The 19,399-nt window shown below is 43.7% G+C and overlaps 1 protein-coding gene across 1 annotated transcript; it reads right to left on the bottom strand.

The window, feature by feature from the left end:
- Nucleotides 1-6: 6 nt before the first annotated feature.
- pou3f2a (POU class 3 homeobox 2a) lies at nucleotides 7-2,592 on the bottom strand. The gene is given in 2 exon segments (XM_068708269.1): nucleotides 7-2,526; nucleotides 2,529-2,592. Coding segments are annotated over 2 exon segments (1,263 nt in total). The 3' UTR covers nucleotides 7-1,327.
- Nucleotides 2,593-19,399: the final 16,807 nt, after the last annotated feature.

Here is a 19,399-nt window from a genome sequence, read left to right as displayed (position 1 = left end):
TTTCTCAACGTTGTATATTTATTTTTTTTAGATTTCAGTCAGAGAATTCATCCCCAACTCGTCGATTTTCCTCAATAACCTCCCACTATCAGATCAGGTTATTAATCACAGGATTTAAGTGGCACAAGAACACGTGTCTGTGTTTGTGCTTTGGCACAGAATGACAGAGAATAAAACAGTGCAAACAAACAAACACACATACAAACAAACAAACAAACAAACGAAGCCATACAAAAAAACCGATTTGAGATACATCCCACAAATAGTCTTCTCGGTGGATGAGTCATACAGTAGTAGTAGTAGTAGTAGTAGTAGTAGTAGTAGTAGTATAGCCACTGCGGCCAGAGCTGGTACCAGATATATTCAGTTTGTGTTTCTTCTTAGTAAAAGGAAGGCAAAATGGGCTGGATTGCTTTGAGTGTTCCAGCCGGACAGTCTCGGTCTTTCTCTTCACAGCATTTTGGAAAAGTACAGAAATAACAAACAGCTAAAACACACTGTAAACAGGCGCACAGAAATGTCTGCACAGAAAGAAAAGCGTTAAAGTAAACCAATACTCAGTCTCTAAATTGTTATCATTATTGTTATTATCATTATTATACTTTTATTATTATTATTATTATTATTATTATTATTGGTATTATTATAATTGTAGCTGACAATCAATACAGCACATTCCAATTAGATTTACGATAATAATAATAATAATAATAACAATAATAATAATAACAATAATAATAATAACAATAATAATAATAATGAAAGCAGTTGGCTGGTATTAGCTTGAATTTTGAACATTGTACAGCAGGTGTCTGCCATTTCAGCCCTCTCTTGCCACAAGCCGCGAAGAACCCCTGTTGCTTTTGTTATGATGGAAAGATGGCGTTTATTTACCCACACTGACTGCGACTTATTATCGAGCCCGAAGCTTGTTTCTATATCCCCCCCTGCGGACACCTCGTGTCCACATCTCACTCTGCCTTTCTTTAATGACACATTACATAACGACACATTTGCGCCTCGGCAGAAGGCATGGAAAAGCATTTCTTATCAATGTCGCTGTATTTTTTTGTTTTTTTTTTGGTTAGCGCGCACGTATCCCAAAATGCTTGGCAGTTCCGCGGCACGAAACCTCTCCGTACAGCTCACTGCTATGCGTATTTTCAGTGCTTGAGTGCCACTGTATATCCTCACTGTGTGTGTCCGTGGGTCCAACATTTAAACTGGCTGAGGTCCAGATCCGTGCGGTCCAGCACAGAGAATCGAACAAATAAGGAGGCATTATTCCTCCTTGAGGGGTCTGTTTGCTCAGAATAGCGGACTGGGGTCACTGCACAGGAGTCTGTCCTCCGTGATGAGGAGGGGTGTCCCCGTACATGTCCTCTCCTCCTGGTATCTGTCCCCCAGCGGGTGTCATCCTCTTCTCCTTCTGTCGCCTGTTACAAAACCAAACCCTCACCACCTCCTTCTCCAGCTGCAGGCTTTCCGCTAGGGAGGTGATCTCCGCTGCTCCCGGTTTTGGACATTTGAGAAAATGGCTCTCCAGAGCCCCTTTGACACCAACCTCGATGGAGGTCCTCTTTTTCCTTTTCCTTCCCTGTGCGGCGATTTTATCCAGGCTAGTTGGGCTCCCCGAGGTGGAGTCCGCCTCCTCCAGCCACTTGTTCAACAAGGGCTTGAGTTTACACATGTTTTTGAAGCTGAGTTGAAGCGCCTCGAACCTGCAAATGGTGGTCTGAGAAAAGACGTTTCCATAGAGCGTCCCAAGAGCCAGTCCCACGTCCGCCTGGGTGAAGCCCAGCTTGATACGCCGCTGCTTGAACTGTTTGGCAAACTGCTCCAACTCGTCGGAGGTCGGCGTGTCCTCGTCTGAGTGGTCCTGATGGCCCCCGTGCTGGTGATGGTGTGAGTGAGACTGCTGGTGGGCCCCAGGGCCGCCTCCGTGTTCACTGAGGTGCGGACTGTGGCTGTGGTGGTCCTCGTCCCGCAGGGGGTGGTGGTGCATCCCCCCTTGCTCTCCCCCTGGCATCAGTCCGAAGCCGGACTGGGAATACACCAGGTTCTGGCCCTCAGACGTCGCCATACCGGGGATGTGCGTGGTGGCTGTGCTGGTTCGCCATGCTCTGGCGTCGTGATGTGCCTGCTGGTGCGCTAGGTGAGGGTGTCGCTGTTGCTGCTGCTGTTGCTGCAGACTGCTGGAGTTCTGCAGCTCCTCTCGGTCACTGTCGTGCAGTACGGGCTTCACGTCCTGCTCTCCGAGGGGACTCGATGGCCAGGGCGCCCCACTGTCACCGTGAGACAGCGCCGTTATCCACTGATGCGCGTGGCTGAGCGGATGTCCACCGCCCGGTAACGTGCTATAGTCGTTCTGGAGCAAGGTGTGCGCGTCCCTGTACGCTGCCGCCTGCTGCATGCTCCCGGACTCCGAGTGCGGCGGCGGCGCGCTGCTGGGGGTGGTGAGGACGCTGTAGTGGTTGGATGTTGCGGTCGCCATAACTATCGGAGCCAGAGTGATAGCTGGAGTTAAAAGGAGGCTGCCTTTGACAGTAACTCTTTTGCGCCACGGGGCAGATAGGCGTCTCTCTCCAGCATCTCCCGGGCGCTGTGCCAAGGGGACGCAGAGGCGCGCACCTGTGGTCCGCCTCGCTCCGCTCTTTATTGGCCAAGAACGGTTGACAGATGTGGTTACCCCTGACAGCACCCCGCTCATTGGTCACGGGAGATTGTACAGAAACCCCAATCACTCTGCCCAACAATACTAGCAGTCCTGCAGCATGCATGAGTACAAAGTGGAGGGAGAAATCGGGCTGCCGAGAGTAAACAGAATAGACTGAACAAGCTCATACGAAAAAGAAAAAAAGTTCTTGATCAACGTTGATCTGGGTCAGTGGGTCACGTTTAGTAGTTTCATGCGTCAAACCAGTGCGTAAAAGTTGCATAAGCTATACATCATTTGCACATGAATTGCTGTATTGAATAGACCATTCAACCTCCAAATATTCTAAACTACCAAACCTTGATTTGGTTCAATTTTCCTACGTTTGAAGTAGAGTATTTGGGATATTTTTGCGCCATAAAGCAGTAAGCAGTGATCATGGGGAGAAACTTACAGCTGCCTCTCTGCCCTCAGGACGCTGTCCAGAGAGAGGGGCTGCGTGCTTCCAGGGCCTCTGCCCCGTTGCCATGGCGAACGCGCTGAATGGAACAACAACGCCCACGTCACAGCTGCAATTCGCTCCTTCTTTTCGTTCCGTTCCAAAGGGCTCATTGGGGCCGCGCGCTCGGCCGTCGGGACAAATAATGGGGGCGAGCGGAGAGGGCAGCTCGGGGCTAAAGAGAGGAGGCTGAAAGAATGGATCCCTTAGCCTGCGCTGAGTCCACCGTGCCCCCTTCCACCTGCTTGTTGGGTAAACTTTGAGACGGATGCACACACAGTGGCACGCGAGGCTCGGTTTCCCAAACCTCCTCCTAAAACAGGGCTTGATTTTCAATATTTTGAAGGAGAAAAAAATATCTTCCCTCTAATGCACACAAATAGAGAAGGGCTCCAAATTTGATAAGAACTTCAAAAATATCTGCCTCATGCAGCGGTGGAACCAAACACTTTAGTGCTCCTTTAGTATTTCCATTTTATACGTTTATTATACTTCTACTGCTCCATTTCACAACCGAATATTGCACATTTTATTCCACTACATGCATTTTCTACTGCATTATTACTTTGCAGACAAAGTGGAAACATACAAAACAAATGATGACCTTATACTATGTGATGCATTATCTTTGATTACCTAACATATATAAAGTAACATATATATATATATATATATATATATATATATATATATATATATATATATATATATATATATATATATATATATTAATTGGAATCTCTCAAACAGTTAATTCTAATCAATCTTATTTCAAATACACTGTGGTAATGCACGTTTCACTTAGTACTTAGTTACTATTATTGCAACACAGGACCACAAAGGTGTTGATTCTGATGATAACAGTGGAGCTGGTTAGTGAAAATTCATCAAAGCATTAATTTTTCACTATCTGCTGGTGCTATCTTTAAATGAATGCAACGATACTGAAACTAAACTAATCCTCATTCTGCTAAGCCCCCCCCCCCCCCCCCCCCCCCCAAACCCTTTTAGACCCCTGGGGGGTCTCTGGACCTACTTTGGCAACTACTGGTATTTAGGAGATGTGATTTTATTGGCTCAAAGTGGAACAGCGGCTGTAAAACATAACAGCTATTAAGAGGTTAAAGAACCTCAAAGCATTAAAAAATATGCAAGTTTCACCTTCAAGCAGAGGTGCTATGCAACATCTTAAGCACCAATCAAAATATGTGTATTTGTTTTTGGAGGGGGGGGGGGGCAAATCCTAGCTAGATCCAATCCACACAAAGACAATACAATTCACTTTACGCCATTAATTAACGACCATACTATGGTAAAATTCCAAATGGGAAGAGATAGGTTAATTGATTAATACTTTGAATGTAATCAAGCGGAGAATGCACAGACATAAACTGACGCACATTGAATTATGGGATCGCAAGAACACTGGATTATGATCAGGGTGTAATTCTGAGAATTACCAAATGTGTCGCCAGGGGCTCTGGCAAGCCGTGTGTTGAGAGAGGCAAAACATATTACCCTAATAGACTAATATGCAAACTACTGGCTGCCCAATTACAGGGCTTAATAACGCATAAACGATGCGAATCCTGTTCTTACAAGACGAAGAGGTCGCTGTTAATTCAGTCAAAGGGCTGGGTATGCTGTCAACACATGCAGAGGTTCCACACACATATACCGTCTGTGTTTCCGTGTCCCTCGTTCTGTATTCAAGAGTGAGAGTTAATGATGAAGAATCTGAGCGTTAAATTAACAGTAATTATATGGCCCCAGTGCTGTAAAGATTCAATTTCTTCGCAAGCCTAATGGGCCTAAGTGTCCCTATGCGCAAACAGAACTCTCTATGAGATATTTATGATTGAAACACACACACAGACGGAACAAAAACAAACACACACACATTGTCTACACTTATAGCATCTGTGGCTTTATGCATCTTGATTTTAAGAGTGATTTATTTCTGGTGTAGAAGCGCAGCACTGAAACTGTATTCAAGTCAAATCTAAATGTCAAAAGCCACTTTTTTGCTCTTGTGTAAACAGCGCAACTTGTTCTCGGGCATTGGTTTAAGAAAGAGCGGTTCAAGCGTGAGGTGAAGCCGTTTTATGTGAATGAATATTTGCAAGCAAACCAGTATTCTGGTTTCTTTCACTTTCTCCAGACCAGTGTGTTACTGGCCCATGTCCCTCCCCCTGTGGGAACACTAACGCAGGAGTAACTGGGGAAGGGGGGCTTCTTTATGCTGCTGGACACAGGGAGATAATGGCCATTCCTCCACAGCTGGCCCAAACAATCAAAGGGAGAGGGGGCTCGAAGGATTCCAGCTTTAACCAGACTATTGTCTGGGATAATTACATCTGAATGCAGGACCCCAAGAACTCACCTCCCCCCTGAGCAAAAACCTGCACAGAATACCCCAAACAGCCCTTCAGGGATGAGGGAAAGTGCACAGTTACAAGGCACACACACATAAATATATAAACTCTGAACTCCTTCATTACCCCTTAATGTAAGCACACATGCACACACACACACACACACACACACTGTGGACACGTTCATTACTTTTACACACTCACATCCCCAGCAGGCTCTCATCAAAGTGTTGTGTCTCTCTCACAAACACACTCGCATGTGGCACTCAGCATTAGATCAGATCTCAGCTTGCTGCTCTCAGAAGAGATGAGGAGGTCTTAGAGGACTTAGGTTGAATAGAAAACCCACTGAAGAGCCTTTCCCCAATGCACCCCCATAATCCCAATCTATACACTCCCTCTGCCCCAAAAACCGCCAGTGCTCGGCCCCATCTGTATAGCTTGAACTGTGTAGCCTCAGCTCGGTACATCGCAGTTTGTGTCTGTGAAATCTGCAGGGTGATGTCAGGATGTCCTGTTTTGGTGGTTTTGCAGTCAGAAAATACATCCAACTTGTTTCCTCACACTCACTGATACATTGATTTCTTCAGATATTATGCGCACTGCGGCGTGTCTGTTGCTGTGTATGTTGAGAGAGAGAGAGAGAGAGAGAGAGAGAGACAGAGAGAGTTGTGTGAGACAATCCTAAAAACATACTAGAAAAGAATAAAATTGAATTGTGCTCGCTGACGCTGAAAGGTGCAGGTGCAAACACTGTTTAACGTGGCAAAAATGTCTTCAAATGTAAATTGCTTGCAATCTGAGATGTTGAATGGGAGTTGCAATTTACAGTTCAGCACTTAAAGCGGTTTGAAGTGTCCAACTGAAGTGGAAGCACTGAAAGGGTTTGAATTGGCATTATGAAAGTGAATTTGAATTGTTTTCATTTAGCAGTGAAAAGCAGTTTAACTTTCAGTTGAATTGTAAACAATGGAAGCGTTTGAAATATTTAAAAAGTAATGAATGCAGTTGGAATAATAACAGAAGTTGGAGTGCCACGGATAGTTCAAGTACAATGTGAATTGTTAGTTGGTATGTAAGTAATAAAAGCAGTTTCAACGTTGTCACTTTGAGTGTTTGAGCTGTCAGTTGAAAAGTACAAATTAGTTGAAGTGTCAGTAGATGCAAAGAGGCAGAACGTGGTTAAAATTTGTATTTTAAATCTAAACTCTTAAACGTAAACTCTTACGTGTGTATATAAACACTGAAAGCATGTCATTTAAAGTTAAATCTCCACAGATAACTAAGTGCGCCTGTATGGCAATATCATCCTCGTTATGCTGATGAAGCATATTGAATCGGAATTGAAATAGAATAGCCGTGTCAGTTGATTATGTAAAGAGTGAAATCTGTTGAAACGTCATTTGAAGAGTACAAATTAGATGGAGTGTCAGTTGATGTGTAGGCTGGGTGCATTTATAATTTCTGCTGGAGCTTTTGAAGAGGTAGTGATAGTTGAAGTGTGTGCACTGTTAATAGTGTAAATGTAAGTATGTGCAATACACACCAGTGCAGAACACTAACCCAACCAATCCCTTCATCTCTGCTCTCTTAGCTTGTGGGTGTGAGTTAAGGTTTGTATGATTATGTGGAACTTACACAACATTTTCCCTGGACACGTTTTCACATTGTGTGTCTGTGTGTGTGTGTGTGTGTGTGTGTGTGTGTGTGCGTGTCTGTGACAGTTTCAGGTTAGGAGGTCTCACTGGTGCTCAGTTTAGCATTGATTTATTCTCTTTCTCCAATTATTTCCCCTTCGCCTGATCTGCCTCTGGGAGGACAAATGGAGGAGAACGCCAAGCACAGTAACCATCTCTCACATTCTCTCTCTCTCTCTCTCTCTCTCTCTCTCTCTCTCTCTCTATCTCTATCTCTCTCTCTCTCTCTCTCTCTCTCTCTCTCTCTCTCACACACACACACACACACACACACACACACACACACACACACACACACAATAAACACTGACAAATGTTTCCACAAGCAGAAATGCACTTAAATTTGTATTTCTGCATTAGGCTGGTAAGCAAATGTGTGCACATACACACACACAACACACACACACACACACACACACAACACACACACACACACACACACACACACACACACACACACGCACACGCACACACACACACACGCACCACGCACTCACTCACACGCACGCACACACACTTTTAAAGCTTAGGTTCTCTATTTCTAGTGTTACTGTCCTAGACCAATCAGAGTGGTGACCATTAAGGAGAACTATAAATTCACAACACTCCCCAACTCCCAAGGTACCAGGACTCCTATAAGACTTCCCATGTTGTCCCATATAACTGTCTTCAGAGAACCCATAAAGACATAAAGGGACGCTCCTACCTCTAGGTGAGTGGTCATAATTCACCTGCAGGTATTTTTACCGTGACATTGCTGTCGCGGTGCACAGATTCATCTCGCCTCCTGGTTTATAATGTCCAGCTCAAACTCCAGATAGGAAAAGCATGAGCGCAGTCATATTTTACGGGCAGCTTGATGTCCCGGCCTACTGTAATGGCTCGGTGTTGGAGGAGGAATGAGTGCGCTCGTGGCCCTGGGTACAGGCTTAACACCTCGCGTCAATTCTTTTTTTGGGGTATAATAACAAACCTCTCTCTTTTTCTACCCAAGTAGAAAAAAAAACGCATCAGAAACAGGGGAGCGAGGGACGGGAGGAGGGGCAGGTAGGTCGTTAAACCCACTTGAAAGCTCAGCGCCCTGATCGATAGTCTTGGACCAAGCAGGGATTAAAATCAGGCTAAGTCTGTTCCAATCAATACTGATGGCTAACCCTGGGGTTAAAACAGGAGTAAATCTCCATACTTGTCCATACACAAGTCGGCACTATGGCCTACAGTACAGATAAATCTAAAGCTATCCATGCAAATGGACACACAATGGGTTACCGTGCGAGTGTAGTCGATATGAATGAGTGCCGTATGGGCTTTCAGCAGCGACATATCTAGTTGTATCTATGTAGATATACACTCTGTCTAGTTAGGAGATTGAGGCAGTAAATTTGGACTCGTCGATGGGGATGAGCAGAGTGAGTGAAGCTCTCATAAATGTGTTTGAGGATGTGCAGCATGTGTGAAAGGGAGAAACAAACAGTATGCGGTTATACACACAGCCCAGCAATAATAGAGGAGAAAATGACTTATAGACAGAGAGCTGACATGCATGATTGACGGTTTCACACCCTAATGGAGGACGGACATCACCGCTCCAATTGATCTTACAAGCACAGGTCTGCTTATCAATTACCAATACCAATCAATGTAGCTATGGACAGACAACAGCAAGGAAAAACTGTTGCACGTCTAACCTGTATTCAGATCAGCTAATTCCACCCATGCAGAGACTTATGTCTCTTTCTTAAATGGTTATCTGATTCCACTAATCATTAGAGATAGATTTCTGACCACAAAAAAGTAAAATTGATAACGTCGACATTTTGGGTAATACGCTCATTCGCTTTCTTGCCGAGAGTTAGATGAGAGGAACAATAACCTCTCATGTCTGTACGCTGAATATGAAGCTACAGCCAGCAGCCGGTTAGCCTAGCTTAGCACAAAGACTAGAAACAGGGGAGAACAGCTAGCCCCGCATGAAACCACAACTTGTCTTTTTAACGCTTCATTAAGGATTTAACTTGCGCTTTAGAGGTGCTGCAGGCTGATATTTGTTCCTTTGGGACATGAGCTAGGCTAGCTGTCTCCAGTCTTTACGCTAAGCTAAGTCAAGCTTACTGCACAGACGAAAGTAGCATACATTTTCTAAAATACAATGACAAATACCTGACACCCCCCGTTTCAAGCCAATTCCCCAAAAATACAGGCACATTTTCCGCTTTTCACTCAGATGTCAATTCAAAATCACACTTTTAAAAAAAAAATGCCTGCACACAATTTACAGCATTTGACACAATCTTCATAACTAATGTCTCTTGTGTTCGTGCGGACAGCATTGTCCTTCAAAAATGAAGCGGAATGATCAATTGGCCACTGTGATGACTCACAGGTGCAAACACTAGTTACTAAATTGGTCAATTACAAATCATAGCAGGGGTGCTAAGGTGAGCTCTACTGTTTTGGAGATGAATGGATGGCAACGATGGACCGAGATATGGAGGGAGAGGGTAAGATGAAGGAGAGGAGGATGATGGTAAAAAAAAGAGGAAGAGGGAGTTGCATCTTGAATGGAGGTCTGGGCCAGTGTGGTGATTCATGTGAAGGCAGGTCACTTCACTGTCACTCCCATTATTTGTATTTTCAAAGTGAGAATATGCAAGTGAGCTGCACTGTGTAACGTTTTACTACTACTACTAATTGTAAATGGCAGGACTTTTATTTGTAATGGAGTATTCCTACATTGTTGTATCACTAATTTTATATACTGATTACTTCTTCTTCCACTGGTATCTGCAAAAGCTGGGTATATATATATTACATTTCAATAGAAATGTGTGTGTTCATTTCACAGTTTACTTGTTTTTGTGTTACGCTTGTTGTGTAGTGACATTTATATAATCAAGATGAAGTAACAAGAACTGCTATAAAGATAATGTATACACAAGATGAATCAATAAAAGGTGGATTTTATTTTACTTCTCTAAATTCAGTTACAGTAGTTATATTACGATATATTGGGTTGTATTAAGCTATATTTGTGAGTTGTATTTCAGATAGGCTACCAGATATTGTCATTTGTGTTGTTTATTTATTCTGCATCAACCACACTTAGCTTGCTGCTCCGTCCCTCGACCAGAGACCCCAGCTGTCCCTCCATCACACTGTGTCTACAAGCTAGGGTGGGGGGTGGGGGGGTTTGGGGGAGCCCTCTATTATATGGACCTCTTACTTTTGTGTCGCCCTTTTAAACACGCTCCCAAACACACAGAACCCCCCCCCCCCCCCCCCCCCCCCCCCCCCCCCCCCCCGCCCATTACAACATACTGCAACCACAGCGGGCCCAAATTTGAAAGCTGAAGTCTGGAGAAAGTAAGACATGTTCTCCTAGATTTATACGGGGAAAAACGGCAGTTTTTAAATTTTAACTTTTAAATGTGTAGCAAAAAACTTTTTGTACTTTTGTACTATACTATTCTTTGTCATCATTCTCAGTAATCTACAATCAGTCCTAGCAACCTTATTTGTACACCTATTAACGACCTACTGACATTAATGACAGTGCTACCAATTTGTCTTTAACATTGTCCAAGGTGAAAATGTAAGGTGCAATGAGTCCTACCAAATCCTAATGGCGCAGGGCTTTACTCTAACCACAACTACATTTAAAGATCTTGTTCTGAAACCGAGCCAAGATGTATGTTCAGGGATCGAACCAAGATGGATAGGGGAGAGACCTCAGGGAGCAATAATGGTTGTTCTCAGAGTGGTAATCAAACTAATCCCTGTCTTCTTCTCTTACTTGTTTTCAATCTCTAACACACAAGCACAAATGACGTATCTGTCTGTCTTTTAACCCCCTCTATGTCTTCACTTTGCAGTGACAGTTTTCAGGGAATTACATTTTTAAGATCCCTCAGTATTTCCTGTCTCTAGCAACCAGGATACAGATTTTCTCAAATTAATTACAGTGTCTCTGAGCATGTGGAATTTGTGTTACTCCTAATGAATATACACAGAAACAAATTTGAATCAAAGCGGTGTCGTAGGTCTGTATGATTATTTTGTATTTTCAGGGCTGTACTTCTTCATGTTTATTTCGCCTATATGTTCAGGGAATTACACACAAATATAACCGCTGCTCTGAGTGGCAGATACACAAAAGTGAAGGAACGAAAGCAAACATTGCTTTTTGTGAAGGAACACTGCTTTACATGCTCTCACCCCCCCCCCCCCCCCCATGCATATCAAATGTGTTTCGGCAATTGGAAGGCATAATTCAGGGTGGAGGAAAAGCAGTGGAGCTACTCTTGGAGGCAACCTAGCCAATTAATTTGCAGCTCAGATCTCAAAGCCTCACTGGAGAGGTGCTAGGCTACATACTACTCGGCTAATTTGTGTTGCAGGTCTGTATTAAATATATGCATGAGGCTAATTCGGTTAGTGTCGTAGCCCTGTAGCTGTGGTGAGTGCGGCGCTAGCTCCCATTAGCGATGTTTCTGCCTTCAGTGGAAATCAACAGAACTCGAGGCCGACTCCGCTTTTTTGCATAAAACAAACAAAATTAAATTGACTTCGCTAAATCAAAGTGTAGTGCTAAATGTGACTCTCTCACTGTCTCTCTCTCTCTATCCCCCGCTGTCGCTCCCTCTCTGTGTGTCCGTTTGTCTGTCTCCTTCTCTCTCTCTGAGGGATAAATTACTCCAGAATCATAAAAGAGTAGAACAAATTACAGAGGGAGAGGAAAAAAGAGATTTTAGTCAAGTGGGATTCTCCCTCCCCAAACAATCCCAGCATGCTCTTGCTTACTGAGATGTTGGCTTATGTGTCTCCAGCGTGTTGTGAGTCTTTCTCTGATTTTGTCTGTCTTTCTGTGCTTGTCTCTTTGGTTGTACGATGCATGTATTTACAGCATTTGTGTGTTCTTATCAGCCTGATTTCACAGGAAAAGTCACACTTATTTGTACAACAAATACATGTTTGGTGTCTAGTACAAAAACAGAAGCAGACCAACCAGGGTTTTTTTTGTTTTTAACTTTGATGTTAAATTAAACCACGACCAAAAACCTTATCCCAATGATATCAACCAAAATATGTTTGATTCAATTATAACCATTAACCTTGAGTTTGACGTATGACCATGTGGAAATGTCTTTTCCTTCTGACTTGTTTGGTGAAGATGAAAATTAGAAGGGATGGATGCTTGAGAATAATTTAAGCATGCAGCTATATGTGAGCTCATTTATTTTCTGCATTTTCTTTATTGTCAAATTCAGGTACCAGAGTCTGTGCATGTAAAATGAAAAGAAAGAGAGAGTGTGTATGTGTTGCATTGGTGTGTGTGTGTGTGTGTGTGTGTGTGTGTGTGTGTGTGTGTGTGAGATTGAGAGAGAGAAAGAGAGAGCTCCTTGCAGTATACCGCAGAGCCAGAGTCTGTAAAAAAAAAAAAAGGTCCGCTTGGCTGTTCCTATTGAACTTGACCTGCGGGCCAGATCAATGTGTGTGTGTGTGTTTATGTGTGTGAGAGACAACCCCTGTGTGTGTGTGTGTGTGTGTGTGTGTGTGTGTGTGTGTGTGTGTGTGTGTGTGTCTGTGTGTGTGTGTGCCTGTGTGAGTGCGCACCGCCAGATCAATGTGTCTCCGTGTGCCACGGAATGAGAGAGCACACTGATTACCCAGGGGTGGCGGGAGGGAGGGGAGGAGGAGGAGGAGGAGGAGGAGGAGGGTGGGGGAGGTGGGAGGGATGAGAGGATGGAGGAGGAGGATGATGATACAGAGGGGAAGGAAGGGAAGGAAGGGAGGGGGTGATGAGATTGAGCAGAGGACAGAGCTGAGACCAGGATCAGGAGAGAAGCTCAGCTCATTTCATTTTCATTTTCCCTTCATTTCACTGCGAGCTGAGCCGTGCGTCGGGGCATTCCACATGGATGGGGTGCCAAAATTTAGATCCGCAGCCAGATGGCATAGATCAGTCGGGAAATAGCAACACAATCTAAATGGAATGGGATGGTTGGGGGTCAGCGATCCATACTCCTTTTTTTTTTCCTTTCTCCCAAGCTTTTCTTTCGTTAAAGCACCTGAACATTCATAAACCCCGAAACTCACATGACCAGAAAGATTCTGATTTACAAGGTAGACAGAAAACTCTCGCCACCGTCAAGGCCACTGGCAGTATTTCTTTATGTGTGCATGAAGACATCTGCTGTCTGTGTCTTCCCCCATTTGTCTTTTTTTTCTTTTTCTTTTTTTATGTTTTCATCGTGAAGAGCATGAAGGACTGCGGCCCAATCCTCAGCACTGCAGGGGCTCCTCTCATCTCTCTCGCTCAGTGTAGTTCCCGTCACTAGCAGTTCTGTTTGAAAACCCCCGCCCAAGTCCAATCAGCACGTAGCCAGTGTCAAGTGTATCTCTGTGTGTGTGAGAGAGAGAGAGAGAGAGAGAGAGAGAGAGAGAGAGAGATAGAGAGAGAGAGAGAGAGAGAGAGATCAGGTTTTCAGTGGAGATGGGAGGTGTTCTGCTGTCCGTTTGAAGGGCTATATTTCATCTCTGATGTATTTTGTATGTGTACACCACATCCCACATGTTAGTAATGTTAGGTTGTGTGTGTTTGTGCGCATGGGCCCAGGGGACAATTTAAAAACCTTTGCCAATTCCTCAGACCACTTCCAGATCTTGTGTTTAGTGAATATGTGTAATGTGAAAGAGAACGGAGAGTGCGCACCTCCATTCACACCAAATATTCAAGTCTGACATTGCGCAGGGTGAGACCTTTATTTTCAATGACGAGTGGCACAGCGCCATCACTTTTCAAATAAATTGAACTTTGACTTCCAAATGCGCTGTCCTTCATAATCGCGCCCAATGCCGTTCCAGCATTGACAAGCAGAGAAATACATTACGGTGCCAATTGTATACAGCAGAGAAGGACGAAGGAGAAGTTATTGAATTTTTTGACGTAAGGTAACCCTGCTCTTTTATTCTTACAGGGGCTTCTGTTAAAAAAAAAATCTCAAGCTTGGAGGAAAAATATCAGAGAGGATGGGGATGCCAGGTTGTAAAAGCAGTTTGATTCTAATGTGGTACTTTGTAGGATGAGGAATGATGAATGTAATGCTTTTCGTCTTTTACTCACACAAACTATGCATGCTAGTGCATCCACTGTAACAGATTTGAATTCAAGCTGTTCAGGCATTTAAAGGTTGTTGTTGAGTTTTTCCTAACTTGAAACAAGGGTGTCATATGTTGTGAAAAATGTGTGATTGTTGAATTCAGTGCTATATAAATATAAGAAGAAAGAACGTTGTTCGTCCTATGAGCCTAGTTATTTGTGGTCGCTCATATGATGAGGCGTTTTCAGACCCATAGTTCTAAGATAGTTCAAATACCTTTGCATTATGTTTACACCAGAAATAGGAACGATCAGAGTTCTTAGAACGGCGCTTTACAGGATTCTTTTAGCTCCTTATTCAGAGTAGGTACTCTCCCAGCACAAGAGGAGCCGGGAGTGACGTAAGTGTACATTGATTGGTCGAACCATAGACTGAAGTGGAGTCACCGTAACGTCACATATTGGTTTGTGTACCACAGTTTTGAAGCCTCGAGTTTGGCATTTTGGCCATCGCCATCTTGGCTTTTTGCAAATAGAAGTGAAACGAGAGGATGGAGCTGAGTACAACCGACGCTGAATACGATATTTTTAGACGACCAACATGTTAGAATTAACTTTCATGAAGTTGTAAGATGAAATCACAGACAATTACCAGACTGGACAACGCCGTGGTAGTGACCTGTCAATCACAAAGTAGTCCCGCCCTAAAGCATACCCTGCTTGGGGTATGCTTTAGGGCCAGAATTGGGACCAGAATTTACTAAATGAACATCATGCTGTACTAGAGAAGACTTGAATCTATTGATTGAGAACATAAACTCATGTTTACAATGTTTACTGAGGTGACGAAGTAAGATCATTTTCTCATAGACTTCTATACAATTAGGCTTCTTTTTGCAACCAGAGGAGTCGCCCCCTGATGGCCATTAGAAAGAATGCAATTTGAATGCACTTTTGCATTGGCTTCTTAAAAAGTATGTTAGCCGTGTAAACGACAGACAACACAAACAACAGCCCGTAATGGAAAAAAAGGAAGAAAACTTGGATGTTTATATTCTAACCTGTAAGATGTTGGGTGACAAAAATAAAAACTGTTGACAAAGTTGGCAAAATCGTGACGATTTCTGGCAATTCTCAAACGTAGTCAGACGCTGTTATTGATGGATTGCATAACTTTCGATTAAACTTCTCAAATAAGCAAATGCTTAAGACTTAATGCTGACAGCCACTGTAGAGTAAATATGCTGGAACACACCAATCTGCAATGATCTTAGTTGGTAAAACTCCAAATAACAAACTACAATACATCTCAGAAGAAGTGCTTTCAAATATGCTCTTTTTATAGACTATCAAAATGTGTCTGTGCATATGAAAAAAAAAACACAGTCATCACTGTCGCTTTCTTCTCTCTCTCTCTCTCTCTCTCTCTCTCTCTCACACACACATGTGCACACACACGCCCTCCTCCCTCTAACCCCTGCCTGTGCAGCTCTACCTCAGGAGGAAATTGAATTGGAGACTTGACCCACCCTGACACAGGGCAAGCACCATTGATTTTTATTGAAACATGAGCCATCGATAATGAAATTGCTTTTGATTACGTGTGTTTGTTTCCCTAGTGAACGGCATGAACTGGATTTGATTGTCATTTCAGTCATCTTCATGTCATAGTTTGAGTTTTGCAAATAAATCCCACACCTCATAAATAGCTGGAGAAACCATTTCAATTCACACAAATTAATATCAGATATTTACAAAATGAAATTGGCTAGGGTTCCTGTGCTGACGCTCTTACGCTGAATGAAAAACAAATTTAGTTTGACTTTAATTAGAAAATGTAATAGTTATTATTATTATTTATAACATTTATGAGCCATGTGTAACTAGTCATATTAAATATCAAAACAAATTTCAAAGTTTTGAAGTTCATTCTTGACTCTGGAAACATCACTTGCCCAAACTATTTCACCTCAAGGTCCACAGCTATTTTGAAGCTTTCAGTCATGACACATGATCTTCATCAGCAGATGGGATTTGCACCATCTCCTGAAAATGTTAGATGTTCAAATATCTATTTTATCTGAGCACTATCTCATGTTGAAGTGCTCAGGAAAACACTGCAGCAAATTCCACCTGCTGATGAAGAACATGCTGTTCTAGAAAGCTCAAGACTATGAGGTGAGGTTGTTTTGTGTTCTGGATTGAAGTCTCTAAGATTATGCTGTTTGTGAATTTGGTCCTAAATCATCCATCAATTCAACAGCACACCCAAAGATGGATTTTGTGAGAAATTTGAATTTATGTTGCTTGTTGACTTGTTAAATTTGTACGTTAAATGGTCAAACACTTGCTTTCATCATTTATATTTGAAGTACGTGATTGTAGGACATGATTGGATTCGTCGATGTACTGTGACTCAGTGTTGACCCCTTGTCCAACATTGAGTGTGTCTATAAGTTGTAAACTGTTCCAAAGTGTGATTTTCTTTTTAAATCTTCTCAGACTGTTTAATTTTGTTTTTAGAGATCAGAGGAAGCTTAAAGGTGCTCAATACGTAATTCAGAGCATTTATATTGCCTCCACATGGCTCTCAACATGGCGACGGCTGAGCCCATAGCTCGCAGCTCACAGCTAACGATGCTAGCAGCGCTAATTGTGCAACTAAGGTAACATTGCTGTCAGCGCTAACAGTGTTTATCTGGGGGTGGGGTCGCGATGACACTATGGGTCGGGACGGCGTTATCAGCGGTAACCGGCGTATGAGCGCTGAGCAGAGCAGCAGCCATCAGCTAGCCAGTGGGACACAACAGAGAGACTCGCTAGCTCTAAAATGCACACACGTCCGAGCCAGCTATGTCCTCAAACAGACACACACAGATGGAAGACATTACTTCACTACATCTTCACATTTCACAGAAAAATTCAGTTTTGTTCAACCAAACTAAGCTTCTCCTTCTTTGCGGTCCCATTAATGATCCTGTGACCCCTCAGATTAATCTTGCGACCCCATGGCGGGGTCCCAACCCTTATGCTGGGAACCACTGACTTAATATCATGACTCTCGACAAAGAACCTCTGCCAATTTCAACCTTGATTGTGGTTACGACCACAAAGTGCTCCAAGGAAACGTGTCGCCTCTGTACAAACACACATGCAGATGCATGGACACAAACATACAAAAAACACACACACCAATGCTTTTACATAAGATAATTACAGACACACAGCTGAGGTACTTACCATCCCACACATACACATTCGACTGATGAAATCCGGTGCAGAGAGGCTGTGGTGGTGCATATTGATGCCTGGCCAAGAGCTCCCTGCTGGGCTTAGCTTGATCCCCATGCGCCCCTGGATGGCTTTGGAGACCTACTCTGTGGTTAACCTGCAACATATATCCACACACACATTCAGATACACACACTTCCCACAGGGCCGTGCAAAGCTTCAGCTCTGGTATGTTTTATGAGCCTGAATTTGGCTTTCAGCACACAGCTACAATTCACTGTCACAAGAAAACAAAGCGCGGCAACTTGTGTGTGTGTGTATCTTCACACGTGGGTGTGTGTGTGTGTGTGTGTGTGTGTGTGTGTGAAGCTGTCAGTGCTGTTCGTAGCTGGGACTCTCACTCTTTCCCCCTCTAACACATGCTGATAGACACTCATATTTCCTGTGGTAACAAGCGTGAAAATGGCCTCATAAATCCAAAGTGGTTTCACAGAGACCACATCAGCGGTCTAAAGAAGATGTATTATGTAAATAAAACAACAGGCCATCAGTAATGCTGGCTTGTTGCCGCCACCAGATCATAATGACTCAGTGGGAGACTTATAGAGGAATACAGCAACAGTTCGATTAGGCGTATTGTCGTGTGTGTGTGTATGCGAGCCCCCACGCAGACACTCCTCTGCTACATAATTTGATATTCCATCATAAGTCTCCATCCCAGCATGGTGTGGCTCTTTGCAGCCTGCCATGGTCCAACGATCTGTCAGCAGAGCAAAGGGAAAGCAGGGCCAATCCACTTCCTTGGTGTCAAGCACAAACACACACACACCAGTCACACTGTTTATTAAAGGTGAAGGAGCGAGGAAAGGTGTGTGTGTGTGTGTGTGTGTGTGTGTGTGTGTGTGTGTGTGTGTGTGTGTGTGTGTGAAAGCTTGCATACAAACATAATGTGGAATCACGCACAGAGGGTGTTCAGTGTAAGCTACAGTGGTGCATTGATACAAAAACAAAACACACACAGACACACACCACACTCAGCACACACGCACAGACACACACACACACACACACACACACACACACACACAAACACGCCCTCACGGCTCGCCTAGCTCCGACCCGTGATGGATTGGCTGCACTCCTGCCGTGACAGACGAGCGATGGATGGAGAGCTGAGAAGATGAAGGGAAGAAAGGGTCGGAGGGTGTATTTGTGTGTGTGCGCGCGTGCATGTGTGTCTGTGTGTGTGTGTGGGTGTGTTGTAGGAGAAAAAAAAAAAAGAGCTGAGTGCAGTGGTCTTGGTGCCAGGGAGGATCTTACATGGGGCCAAGCAGATCATTTCCTCCTCTGCAGCACGTGTCATTTCCGCTAAACAAACAGCGCTTCTGTGGACAGGAGAGAGGCTGGAGGCCTGCCCTGTCAATCTCTCTCTCCTCGCCTCTCCCTCTGTCCTTCTCCACCTCCTCTATATGTGTGTGTGTGTGTGTGTGTGTGTGTGTGTGTGTGTGTGTGTGTGTGTGTGTGTGTGTGTGTGTGTGTGTGTGTGTAGGTGTATGTGGAAACGAAAGTACAGTATACAGTATCAGTCGTGTCAATCATGGACCCACAAACATTGTTTATTTGCTCTAAAATTAATGCAGAAGTAATTGATTGGGTGATGGACAGAAATCACTCAACAACAACTTTGATTAAAGATCACTTTACTCAGCATGCAGGAGTACTACTCAACCCGTTAAAATAGTTCTATAATGTTTTTTGTGGGTCTGTGGAGCTCTGTAAAGTAGACAGATATGTTACTATTGTAGGAGGAATGTGATTAGAAAGACAGCAGTCATGAAATAC

The sequence above is a fragment of the Cebidichthys violaceus genome, unplaced genomic scaffold (genome assembly GCF_023349555.1).
Source record: "Cebidichthys violaceus isolate CVI_PGR_0920_01 unplaced genomic scaffold, fCebVio1.0.p SCAF_14, whole genome shotgun sequence".
NCBI classification, from domain to species: Eukaryota; Metazoa; Chordata; class Actinopteri; order Perciformes; family Stichaeidae; genus Cebidichthys; species Cebidichthys violaceus.
Note: the sequence above shows the minus strand (reverse complement) of the source record. Positions and strands in the feature narration are given on the sequence as shown.